Raw genomic sequence first — 12,970 nt, forward strand, 5'->3', positions numbered from 1 at the left:
GGATAGGAAATTATGCTGAAGACTACAACTGATTAAGACAAAAGGAGTATTTGTTCATGAGTCTAAGACGAAAACTCATGTGGATATTGAAGTTGAAAAACTTTGGGTTTTGTTTTGTTAATCTGGATTTAATCCCTGCTGATCACGGCTCTACTGCTGAACAACACAAGGTTCTTTAGAGAGGTTCACTCACAGTGAGTCCAGGGTCCCCCGCTGGTCCAACTCCACCCTGCACACACGCACACAAAGACAGACACACACACACACACACACACGCACAAACCCACCCCCGCACGCACACACACATGCACACACACACAAAGTCACATGCACACACACACACACGCACACACCCACCCCCGCACGCACACACACATGCACACACACACAAAGACACACACACACAAACGAAGAGACACACAAAGACAGGGAGTGTTGTTGATTGTTCATCGCCACCGCCAACTGGTCTTATTATGGGATGGAGGGTGTAGTCTTACGTCCGGGCCGGCGTCCCCGCGGTGTCCTCTGCTCCCGGGCTGACCCAGCGTCCCATCCTCGCCCTGAAACAACAGCAGCCTCACCAGGTCTCAACCAGGCACCACAAGCAGGAACCACTACCAGGAACCACAACTAGGAACCACAAGCAGGAACCACAACTAGGAACCACAACCAGCAACCACAGCCAGGACCCACAGCCAGGAACCATATGGCCTGTCAACAACCAGGAACCACCAGGAACCATACGGGGTCAACGACCAGGAACCATTCTGGGTCAACAACCAGGAACCATACGGGGTCAACGACCAGGAAACATACGGGGTCAACAACCAGGAACCATACGGGGTCAATGACCAGGAAACATACAGGGTCAACAACCAGGAACCATACGGGGTCAACGACCAGGAAACATACGGGGTCAATGACCAGGAACCATACGGGGTCAACGACCAGGAACCATAGGGGGTCAACGACCAGGAACCATACGGGGTCAACGACCAGGAACCATACGGCCTGTCCTGGATCAAACTCATCTTCACTCAGCACACATTCATCCTAAGCGGACATTTGATCCATCACTTAGGAACTACAATGAAGGAGCAGTTAGGGGACGTCTTGCTCCATGGAAGGTACTGGTAGACCGGAGACGTGGGGTTCAAACCCACAAGCCTTCAGCCAGGACTCAAACTGCCAAACCAGGAGGGTGTGTGCTGAATGAGTAGGGTGCTCTGGTGACAACCAGAAGCCCCTAGGTCGTGGTGACTGGGGTCAGGTCCCCCGGCCCTCCTGCGTCTCCCTGGTCTTGGTCTGGTCCTCCTGGTCTTGTGAACTTACCAGGTCCCCCGGCCCTCCTGCGTTTCCCTGGGCTCCCTTGGCTCCGCAGTCTCCTCGGCTCCCCCTCGGCCCCCTCCTGCCTGGATCCCCCCGGTCACCCTGGCAACGACACGGAACATTTAATCCCCCATGAGGTCATAAGAGACAGAAACCAACATGGACTCCTTCATACAGCAGCGGGCGGCCTCACCGTGGGGCCTCTGGGCCCAGGGTAGTTGAACCCGTCTCTCCCTTGGTCGCCCTTACAGAGGGAGAGGAGAGAGAACGGCGTCAGCATTATGAAACAAGACCTCATTGATGTCGTCCTTCATATGAAACATGAACCATTTGAATCGTGATCCAGTTCAGATATGGTGGATTAGTATCTCGGGTCCATGCTCTCCTCTCCTAAATGAGTTCCTCAATAGAGACCTACCTTAGGTCCCGGCGGTCCGGTGTCCCCCCTCGGCCCGGCGTCTCCCAGGTGTCCTGCGGTGCCCTGCAGAGGAACAGGGATACGGAACAGTCCTCTGTGAGGAGGTCAGACCTCCAGGGTGGTCCAGACGGGTGGGCTGTGTTTATGTCTGGAGGCTGTGACCAACTGTATATTTATTCTTTATCAATGTTATGAACGGTGAGTTATAGACGGTGAGTTTTACGTTGTTTCCGGGGTCCCCTTGGGGGCCCGACTTCCCCCTCGGTCCTGGTAGGCCAAGGTCCCCCTGGGAAGGAAAGAGGTCAAAGGTCAGCCCAACACAAGAGTAGTCTCAGATCCTGGTTATGCTAACATGAACCTGTGCACCTTTGCCCCCTTGGATCCGTCTTCTCCTGTAAAGCCCCGGCCTCCCTCGGGTCCTCGTTCTCCCTTAAAGATTACAAGATGACATCATCAACAGACCATCTATCTTTGGAGCAGAACAGTTTTGTTTTCTACAGCGTTGCCGTAGAGATAGGTCTTCTGCTGAGAACTATGTGGAATATCTCTCTCTTCTGTTTGCGTGGCTTGGGAATGTCACGATGGCAGCTGTGCGATTCATTGTAAGCAAAAAGAAAGTCTTTGTGAGACGATGCTCTATAAGGAACGCCCGGATCAGGGCAGGGGCTCAGTGGAGAGCCACTCTGGCTCTGTGTGGAACGGAGGAATCCTCTGGGAGATCTCCCCTCTTAGTCAAACCGTCTGCCTCAGACACCGACCTGATTGGTTTTAGTTCCTCCTTTTGTTTGCAAATCTCTCATTCCAAATTTCTTAAGATCAATATTTTGTTGATTCCAAATGAAATAGGACTATTCTCTACCTTATGTTTTTATCAGTCAAATAGATGACGGTTCCCTCATTGCTCTAGACATTAGATAAGGTGTCTATAGACCTTTAGATAAGGTGCTTTAGTCCTTTAGATACGGTGCTTTAGACCTTTAGATAAGGTGTCTTTAGACCTTTAGATAAGGTGCTTTAGACCTTTAGATAAGGTTCTTTAGACCTTTAGATAAGGTGTCTTTAGACCTTTAGATAAGGTGCTTTAGACTTTTAGATAAGGTGGATTTAGACCTTTAGTTAAGGTGTCTTTAGACCTTTAGATAAGGTGTCTTTAGTCCTTTAGATAAAGTGTCTTTAGACTTTTAGATAAGGTGTCTTTAGATCTTTAGATGAAGATAAGGTGTCTTTAGACCTTTAGATAAGAAGTCTTTACACCTTTATATAAGGTGTCTTTAGACTTTTAGCTAAGGTGCTTTAGACCTTTAGATAAGGTGTCTTTAGACCTTTAGATAAGGTGCTTTAGTCCTTTAGATACGGTGCTTTAGACCTTTAGTTAAGGTGTCTTTAGACCTTTAGATAAGGTGCTGTAGACCTTTAGATAAGGTGTCTTTAGACCTTTAGATAAGGTGCTGTAGACCTTGAGATAAGGTGTCTTTAGACCTTTAGATATGGTGGCTTTAGATCTTTAGGGGCTTTAGACCTTTAGATAAGGGGCTTTAGACCTTTAGATAAGGGGCTTTAGACCTTTAGTTAAGGTGTCTTTAGACCTTTAGATAAGGTGTCTTTAGACCTTTAGATAAAGTGTCTTTAGACTTTTAGATAAGGTGTCTTTAGATCTTTAGATGAAGATAAGGTGTCTTTAGACCTTTAGATAAGGAGTCTTTAGACCTTTATATAAGGAGTCTTTAGACCTTTATATAAGGTGTCTTTAGACTTTTAGATAAGGTGCTTTAGACCTTTAGATAAGGTTCTTTAGACCTTTAGATAAGGTGTCTTTAGACCTTTAGATAAGGTGCTTTAGACCTTTAGATAAGGTGTATTTAGACCTTTAGCTAAGGTGCTTTAGACCTTTCGATAAGGAATCTTCAGACCTTTAGATAAGGTGTCTTTAGACCTTTGGATAAGGTGTCTTTAGACCTTTAGATAAGGTGTCTTTAGACCTAGAGATAAGGTGTCTTTACCTTGTCACCCTTGAGTCCCCCCAGTCCAGGTGCCCCCTTCACACCGCTGTCCCCTCTCCTGCCCTAGAAGACATTTAGCGAACAAGACTCTCAGAACAAGGTCACACCTCCACATGAAGAAAGGTGAACATCCAGATATACTTAGAGATTAGGAGGGAGGAGTACAGTTTCTCCCTTCAGGCCCAGGGCTCCGCCTTTGCCCTGCAGGGGGAGAGGAGAGAGGAGATCAGACACAGTATGGTCAGACCAAGCGGTCAGCCCGGGTCCCCAGCAGAAGCTGCTTCTCACTGGTCAGCCACACTGAGTCACTGTGGATGAGTGAGACTATTTGAACGTACCGCGGGCCCCTTGTCTCCGGGCTCTCCTGGGTAGCCAGGGTTCCCCATGTCGCCCTTCAAAGGAACAAAAACAAGGTTTAATCAGGACAGAGGGGAGGATGTGTTGGTGGCTGGTTCCTGTGGCGTGGTGGTGACTACCTTTGGTCCTGGCTCTCCGCCTGGTCCCGGGGGTCCTGCTCTGCCCGCTCGGCCTGTCGATCCCTGTCATGTGACCACCAGCAGACGTTACCAGTATGCACACACCTGTGGATGAACTAAAGAGCGCCAGCACACTGGTATCTGTGTGTCACGTGTCGGTGTTTGCATGACAATATTTTGTATACTATTTGAGATCTGTGGAAAAAATATGTTGCTGTTTGTTAAAAGTGTTGAGCATCCAGACAATTATGTTCTGTTTTATTAGCAATAAGAAATGAATACTAATACTCATAAAGCCTGGAAGGATCTTACTAAACTGACACTAAACTAACACATTCTCACAATACGATGCATCATGTGGAAGAACAAAATGCGTTAGCAGCTGGCTTGCAGCAACGCGCATCGATGTGAAAGCTTCTAAAAGTGCATTACAATATTCAACTGAGGGTGAAATATGAACACTGGATTTCCCTGGGAGTCGAGCTGAGCTTGTCCCACACTGTATAAACAGTTACATCCTTTTTTACGGAGCCACAGATCTGCTGGTCCTCATTTTACTTGAGTGAAAGGAGTGACAGGATAATGATCTTGTTGCCCACAGTGAAAGTCCCTTCAGATGAACAGTCTTCTGCTCAACCGCTTGAGAAGGAAATTAACAAGACAAGGCCTCAGGGTTCTGTTCCCCGGGGCACCCTGCTGAGACAATCACAGACATCTACCTTCACGCTAATACTCTGAAATAGACGAGGTGCCGACCTTCACTCCTGGTGGGCCTGCAGGTCCAGAGTCCCCCGAGTCACCAGGGAAACCATCAGATCCCTTCAGGAAACACAACAAGCTGCTTATTATGTACACTGCAGTGTTACAGTCACCTTAAGACCTATGGAGGAAAGCCAGTGACCACAAAGCTGTTTCTACTGATTCACTGTTCCCTTTTACTCCATCAGTGTTATTCTCTGTATTTTAACACGGTGGTACATCAGTACTGCTTCTCCAGGGGATTTGAGATTAAATAAAAGGCTGAATGACTAGACTGAACGACATATATATATAGTATTGAACAGGAATAATAATTAAAAACATAACATAAAATCCCAATGCAACAGCAGTGAACCTACAGCTGTGAGAGGAGTAGTCAGATCCACACACCACACATAGTCAGACACACACCACGCGTAGTCAGACACACACACCACACATAGTCACTCACACACACACACACACACAACACACAGTCAGATCAACACACCAGACATAGTCACACACACACACACCACATGCAGTCAGATCCACACACCACACATAGTCAGACACACACAACCCACGTTGTCAGACACACACACACCGCACGTAGTCAGACAAACACACCACACATAGTCAGACATACACACCACAGTCACAAACACAAACACACACACACACACACACACACACACCACATGTAGTGAGACACACACACACTCACCTTGTCCCCTGGTAGTGAGACACACACTCAACTTGTCCCCTGGTAGTATGACACATACACACACTTACCTTGTCCCCTTGTAGTGAGACACATACACTCACCTTGTCTCCTGGTAGTGAGACACACACACACACTCAACTTGTCCCATGGTAGTGAGACACACACTCACCTTGTCCCCTGGTAGTGAGACACACAAACACACACACTCACCTTGTCCCCTGGTAGTGAGACACACACACTCACCTTGTCCCCTGGTAGTGAGACACATACACTTACCTTGTCCCCCGGTAGTGAGACACACACTCACCTTGTCCCCTGGTAATAAGACACACACACACTCACCTTGTCCCCTGGTAGTGAGACACACAACCTCACCTTATCCCCGGCCCCTCCCTGGCAGCCAGGGGTTCCGATGCGCCCGGTCTTGCCCTGAAATCAAGCAGGCAGTAAACATGTTGAGTGTCCGGCCAAACACGACATCATCGAGGACCCAATGTGTGGGGGGGACTTACTTTGAATCCATCAGTCCCATTCCTGCCAGCCGCTCCACCAGAACCCTGACCAGAAACCATCAGACACAACACAATGAGGTACAGGTTTCACATGGTATTAGGACATATCTAGAGACGGAACAATCAGAAGAGCTGCTGACCTTTGCTCCTGTGTATCCAATCTCACCCTGTGACCAAAGGAGACAGCAGTGAGGGGGAATAGTATAGATCAGGGTATTTACAGATTATACAGAATATTATTGAGATGTTACCCTGTCTCCCATCAGCCCGATCTCTCCCTGTGAGAGAACACAACAGCAGATCAGTGAGAGAACAATGAGACAGATGAGGTCGTATGAACGTTTCTAGAGGAAGGCCAAATGGAAAATAACTTGTACGACCCACCTTGGAGCCAGGATGACCAATTGGTCCTTCGATTCCAGGATCGCCCTATCAGAGACGATATGTTATGAGCACATGTTCCAAGTAGAATGTTACTATTGTGTTGTATATTGTATAGTACATGTATTAGTCATATTCTCCGTGTGTATGTCCTCTTATTAGGACGTGGTTTTGTCTCTGGGTGTAGCTGTTCTACCGAAGGGAGATCCTACCTGATAGCCCTGCTCCCCTTTACCACCGGGGTGACCCCCTTCTCCCTTGTTCCCCTAGGAGTGAGACAGGGGTTGAGATTCAAGCTAAAGCATAAAGAGAAAGAAATAAGAAAAGCCTTTTGCAGTGCCGGCTCTGACCTTTGCACCTCGGTACCCCTTTGGCCCCATGCTGCCAGGCGTCTCCAGGCAGGAGTCCTTGTAGCACTACGAGATCAGGAAATCACAACCACATGCATCATTCAGAACTAGATCAATGGAATCAAGTGTAATACGACTGGAGTCTGGTTCAATCTGGTGCTGTCTTGTCCTACCTGCAGATACGCTTGGTGTTTCTGAAAACAAACAGAGTGGATCATTAGAAACCCCCGAATCCCTTACTGAGTCCTGCCCCCCCGAGACCCCCCTGAGGCCCCCAGTACCATGACTTTGAGGATGCGGTCGATGGTGTCGGTCATGATGCGGGGCCGGCCGTCCACCAGGTCCACGGCGATGTAGCCGTCGCGGTACACCTCAGCGGGGGGGCTGGCGATCTCCCTCAGCCCCGCCTCGTCCACCGTCCGCGAGGCTGCCACCGAGAACACCCTGATGCCTTGGTCACGGGCCTTCTCCGCGCTGCTCCTCATGCCGCCGCACGGGCTCCCGGTGACATGGCCGTCGGTAATGACCACGGAGAAGAGCGCGGCCCTCTGGTCCGCGGCGTGGCGCGTCATCAGCGAGGTCATGTTGCCCAGGGCGCAGTCGGTGAAGGTGCCCCGGCCCAGGTAGCTGATGCTGCTCAGGCTGCGGATGAAGCTCTGCCGGGTGGAGAAGTGGCTGAACACCACCTGCCTCTGGGAGTAGTGCAGCCCACCCACCGACCAGGTGAGGCGCACACGGCCCCCCTGGTACTCCTCGTCGGTCAGCCGCTCGGCGAACAGCTTGGTGAACTCCTTGATGTTGTCCACCAGCACCCCGGGGGGCGACTCCTGCAGGGAGATGCTTTCCGACGTGTCGATGGTGAAGAAAAGCCGCACGGGGCAGTCCACCACCTCTGTGCCACAGGACGAGGAGGGAATCAACGGGATGCTGGGGGCACCTCTACAGATTATTAAAGCTGCACTATGTACGCCCTCCCATCAGCAGCCTCTAGTGGCGGGAGTCACAGCTACATCATGAAGTGAGCGTGAGTCAAGACTCTTTACTGCGGAAACCAAGCCAACATCCAGGATGTTTTACCATGCCCTTATCAAAACCCCAAATTGTTTTCTGTTGTTATTTTCTGGACATGACAGGACATAAAGTAACATGGTATGCGCCTCAGTCAGTGCTGATATTCTCCCACTGTGAGGAATCAATGGACCAGAATAAAATGATTATATAAAGAGATTCCCTGGATGGACTTACTCATCGATGGGAGTGTTTCAATGTTCATAAAGGTTCTAGTGCAGATCTATCTGAATGGAGTCTGCATAAGAAAGGTGACATAGTGCAGGTTTAACGTTGACCGCTCATTAGTAGCGTGTGTATTGCAATTCATTATCACTGTTAGTATTCAATGGACTGAAGCTGTGGATAAGCGTGTCGGGACCTGAAACGAGGTCCACCTGAACTTTCATCATCTTGACTCACTCTCACAACCTTTATTGGGCGGAGGGGTCGGGTATGGTGCGGGAGGGAGGGTCGGGTCGGGCCAGTCCCCTCGTCTCGGTCCTCGCTCGCTCAGATCTTGTGGAAGTGCATTTTTCAGAAGGCTCAAAAGGATAAACGCTAAAATAAGAGCCATCATCCGCTCACCCTGAGGAGGCAAAAGAGGAATCAGACAGGGAGAGGTTGAGGCTTTAAGCGTGAAGGCTCTGCCTTTAGCAAAGGAAACGGCTGTCAAACACGTGAGCCTTCAGAAGGTCTGTCTCAGCTCTGTGAATGTTTACATCATGAAGACACAGCAGGGCAAGTACCATCTTCCAACTATCAGAGAAGAACATTATGTAACATTATAGTATGTTATATGATATTAAATTATGTTATATTATATTAAGTTATATTACATAACATTATATAATATAATGCAGGGCAATAACCATATTTCAACAATGAGAGAAGAACACAACTTTTCTTTGTATTTCTCTTGCCACATCACTTTACTAGACCTACTGTACCTTTTCTTATAAAGACACAGAACCCACTAACTATGCAGCTCACTTAGTACAACAGTAATCACCTGTAGGTACCTTTGGAAACTTAGATAGGCCTGTGTCAAAAACACCCTGCATACATGTCAACCCAAACAAGGCAACATGCAACTTACACCACGCAAGATTTCAATTAGAAAGAGGAAAAACTCACCGATCCAGGCGACAGTAAACGTTTAGTTTACCTGCAACGTTTGGAAATGGAAGGAAATGTATTTAATGATCTGTGGGGAGAGGCATCTCTACCGGACAACACATCAGGGTTTAACAGCGCTGCTTTAGATCTGCGCTCAGACACGTGAGCGCATGCGCGGGCCCTGCGCCCTAAATGGATAAGGGGACTGTCTTATAATAGGCCTACTGGGAATGTCTTAATACTGGGAATGTCTTAATACTGGGAATGTCTACTGGGAGTCACACTAGGCTGCTGTCTTAATTGTTGTGAGAGCTAAAACAGGTAATTTCTTGCATTTGACAGAGGATACGGTTCTGTATTGTGCATAATGCTCATCAAGTGATGTGCGTGTGATGCGACAGATCTTCAATTTCAGAGGCGGACTTCGATACAGTGCACATGTTTTACTTTGCATTTACTTATTTCTGTATTTTTAGCTTTATCCTATTTGTCAATGTTAACACTAATATTGGATGGGGATTTTCTTTTTTAAATGAATGTTTTAAAGGATTTCATATCACAAGAAAAGTTAAACCTAAAGATATATCAGTCATATATGACTCAGTAGATCCAGTCCAGGCCCAGCAGCTTTCTGATGAATCTCCTCACTGCCTTACATGGACCGGGCCCAGGCCTAGTGTAAACTACTGCTGCTCGCGTGTCTCTGGTCCATCACACCTCACACATCTGCCCCTTCTGTTCTCTAATTATTTACACTATAAACACATCATGCATAAATATGTATACCAACAACACACATATACATATATATACATGTTTACATAAATAAATGTATCACACAATTATATATAGGCCTATTTATCCTATAATGAAAGGAAAGCATGGTGCTATAGAACTAGATCAACTATCGTATCATCAAATGCCATCGGCCTGCTGTGTGCATCTCACTGCCTGCGTTAAGGGCTTTTTATGTTTCCACGTTCCCGCAACGCAAGGGGGTTACGGACGCCGTCCTTGCGTCCCCCGGAAAGGCCAGACGTGCGCCTCCCAAAAATCGTAACCTTCAGTCGAGGCGACGCAGCAGCATCGGCTGCGATTGGTCCGCTAACTAGAACCCGACGCAGAACATAAACGTTCACGACTGCGTTGAAGCGTTTGCGTGGTCATTGCGTTGCGGGAACGTGGGACCATAAAAAGGCCTTTAGAAGGGCGGTGTGTCTGTGGAATACCGTTTACCACGCAGCAGCCCGCCCCACTTCGGAAACACTCCGTGACCTCCCAACGGAGCAGACACGGCCCGGCTGTTTACACAACCCCCAAACAGTGTGTGTGTGTGTGTGTGTGTGTGTGTGTGTGTGTGTGTGTGTGTGTGTGTGTGTGTGTGTGTGTGTGTGTGTGTGTGTGTGTGTGTGTGTGTGTGTGTGTGTGTGTGTGTGTGTGTGTGTGTGTGTGTGTGTGTGTGTGTGTGTGTGTGTGTGTGTCTGCATGTTTCAGAGAGAAAGATAAGAGATAAAGATAAAGATAGACGGGGAAAGTGAGAGAAAGAGATGAGGACTTTAATTTCAATGTTTCAGTTGTTAACAAAAGCCAGGCTCTGGGACAACTTCAAAATATGTTTCAGATAATTTATGGAAGTTACATATCTGCCCAACCTTTTTTATGATTCCCGAGATATAGGTTATCAATTGTTTATAGCAACAACGTCATAGACAAATCTTGTCCCAGAGATGTAAGAGCACTATGGAGCCAGTTTCCTGCCATAATTCAAACCTGAAAAACAAAGTTTCAAAGGCTTGTAAGTCTGGGTTTGAAAACTCCTACACTGAAAAAAGAGATTATAGCCTGAAAAAAAAATTCTGACATCTGCAAACGTGATTTTGTGTTCCATTTAATCTTCTTCATAATTTTCACAGCGCATTTGCAGAATTTCAAATCTGGCACTGTTCTAACAGTTGTGGTAACCCGGTTTTGTCCGGGTTCCACGGACAAAACTCGCTTGGCCTTCGGGTTTTAGCCATGGCAGGCATTTATTAACAGTCAACTTAAATCAGACAAACAATGAAGGAGACGCGGTCTCTAGGGCCTCCGTGGGCCTCTAGGCTCTCGCGCTGCCACGAGCCCTTCCTTCCTGCACCCGACCCCGTGCTGTGCTGTGCTGTGCCTCCTTTTAAAATGGCTCCTCCGCTTTTGGCCAGGTGTCCCCCAATCACCCTGATTGGGGAGCCGAAAGGGCTGCTCTCCGTCGCCGGCTGGTGGGTGGGGGTGGTATACCCAGTCCTTTACAGTACCCCGGGCCCGTCCAGGCCGAGGTCTCCGTGGCGGGATGCCACACAGTGTATTTCATTGTTTCCCGATTTTGAAACCTTGTAAATGGGATTCTGCAAACAGGTGTTCAGACATTGAGAAATAAGTTTTGAAAGGTTGAATATTTATTTTTAAAAACTTGTGATGGTGTAAATGTACACCATTGCAATGTATTTTTTCAGAACTGATTTTTTTTTTAGATATTCAAATGACATTTCAATCCGCAAAACGAACGCTTTGCAAAAGATTTGGCAAAACGGAATCCAAAACGTTTTACAAAACGGAATCCAAAACGTTTTCCAAAAAGTAAATATGCAAAGTGGCAAACGTATCAGCCAATCAGCGTCTGGGCGGGAACTACGTCACTGTCTCGTAATTTCCTTGTTCACGTTCACTTCTAGTTCGTATGTGTCAGGTCCATGGTCACCAATGGAGATTATTGATACGCTCCGAAGTTTGGCCGATGATGTGGAGAACAATCGTGTTGAAGACACAGATGCAGTAGATAGAGTGCGTGTTCTGGGAGATAGGATAGACGACTTATCCTCACTGGTACGTTTGGACGCCAGTGTGGTAAACACAAAGATTTCCCAAGTGCTACAGGCACTGGGTGCGAAACATAGGGTCGGGAGACCCACCGCGGAGATACGGTTAACGGCACATGAGATTGTAATGTACGTCAGCAGAGAGCAACCAATAGGTTTAGAGCCAAATGGTCCTGCCCCCAGGAACGTTTTTTTTTTCCCTTTGGTTTCAGACCTTTGACTGTCAGGAGTTTCAAAACGAATGCGCGACAGAACACTGCCAATAATCACGTGACTCAAAGCTTGCGCCTGTGTGGTCAAATCTCAGAAAAGTCATTGCTGAAAAGTCAGCAATGACTTTTTAAAAAGTTTTTAAAAAAAGGTTTTAAAAAAGGTTTTTAAAAATAAATATTCAACCTTTCAAAACGAATTTCTCAATGTATGAACACCTGTTTGCAGAATCCCTTTTACAAGGTTTCAAAACCGGGAAACAATGAAATACACTGTTAGAACAGTGTCAGATTTGAAACTCTGCAAATGCGCTGGGGAAAGTTTGTGAAAATGATGAAGAAGATAAAATGGAACACAAAATCATGTTTGCAGATGTTTGAATTTTTTTTTCAGGCTATAATCTCTTTTTCAGTGTTGCAAAACCTTTTTTACAAGGTGTTGAGTTTTCAAACCCAGATGACACATTAACCGTAATTATGAGCCCGAGCCCGATTTCAACCCGACTTTTTTTTTTAATACATATGTAACTTTGTACACATTTGTTACTAGGCCTACTCTGCTAAATATATATGTAAGGGATAATGTATAGAACGCCGGTCATTATCGGGAAAATAAGCCCCGACAGGGCGAACAGTACACCGACCGGCGTTTTCGTGTAAATGAGAGGCCAAACCGCGTGGAAATATCTGCGTTTTCCCTTCGTGTAAACGGGGCCTCAGACGTCCACACGAATCCTAACACGATACCGCATAGGTCCGGATAGATTTGAAACCACCTCCGAGGGTGGTTTCAGAAATGTGCGGTTTCGGGCACC

At 47.2% G+C, this 12,970-nt stretch overlaps 1 protein-coding gene across 2 annotated transcripts in view; it reads right to left on the reverse strand.

Moving 5' to 3' along the window:
* LOC132448212 (collagen alpha-2(VI) chain-like) overlaps positions 1–9,312 on the reverse strand; it is a 12,571-nt gene extending 3,259 nt beyond the window's left edge. The window contains exons 1-23 of one of the 2 annotated variants that reach the window (XM_060039317.1): positions 9,116–9,312; positions 8,411–8,567; positions 7,213–7,823; positions 7,105–7,125; positions 6,932–6,997; positions 6,794–6,847; positions 6,585–6,629; positions 6,452–6,478; positions 6,341–6,367; positions 6,201–6,245; positions 6,064–6,117; positions 4,980–5,042; positions 4,224–4,286; positions 4,086–4,139; positions 3,913–3,948; positions 3,748–3,810; positions 2,114–2,176; positions 1,971–2,033; positions 1,748–1,810; positions 1,523–1,573; positions 1,333–1,431; positions 498–560; positions 194–229 (exon numbers count right to left, since the gene is read on the reverse strand). In XM_060039317.1, the coding sequence (XP_059895300.1) occupies positions 194–229; positions 498–560; positions 1,333–1,431; positions 1,523–1,573; positions 1,748–1,810; positions 1,971–2,033; positions 2,114–2,176; positions 3,748–3,810; positions 3,913–3,948; positions 4,086–4,139; positions 4,224–4,286; positions 4,980–5,042; positions 6,064–6,117; positions 6,201–6,245; positions 6,341–6,367; positions 6,452–6,478; positions 6,585–6,629; positions 6,794–6,847; positions 6,932–6,997; positions 7,105–7,125; positions 7,213–7,823; positions 8,411–8,558 (1,815 nt within the window). In that variant the 5' untranslated portion in view covers positions 8,559–8,567; positions 9,116–9,312. Of the gene's footprint in view, positions 1–193; positions 230–497; positions 561–1,332; positions 1,432–1,522; positions 1,574–1,747; positions 1,811–1,970; positions 2,034–2,113; positions 2,177–3,747; positions 3,811–3,912; positions 3,949–4,085; positions 4,140–4,223; positions 4,287–4,979; positions 5,043–6,063; positions 6,118–6,200; positions 6,246–6,340; positions 6,368–6,451; positions 6,479–6,584; positions 6,630–6,793; positions 6,848–6,931; positions 6,998–7,104; positions 7,126–7,212; positions 7,824–8,401; positions 8,568–9,115 lie in introns of both variants that reach the window. The other variant, XM_060039316.1, reaches the window with a different exon arrangement.
* Positions 9,313–12,970: the final 3,658 nt, after the last annotated feature.

The sequence above is a fragment of the Gadus macrocephalus genome, chromosome 20, assembly GCF_031168955.1.
Source record: "Gadus macrocephalus chromosome 20, ASM3116895v1".
NCBI lineage: Eukaryota > Metazoa > Chordata > Actinopteri > Gadiformes > Gadidae > Gadus > Gadus macrocephalus.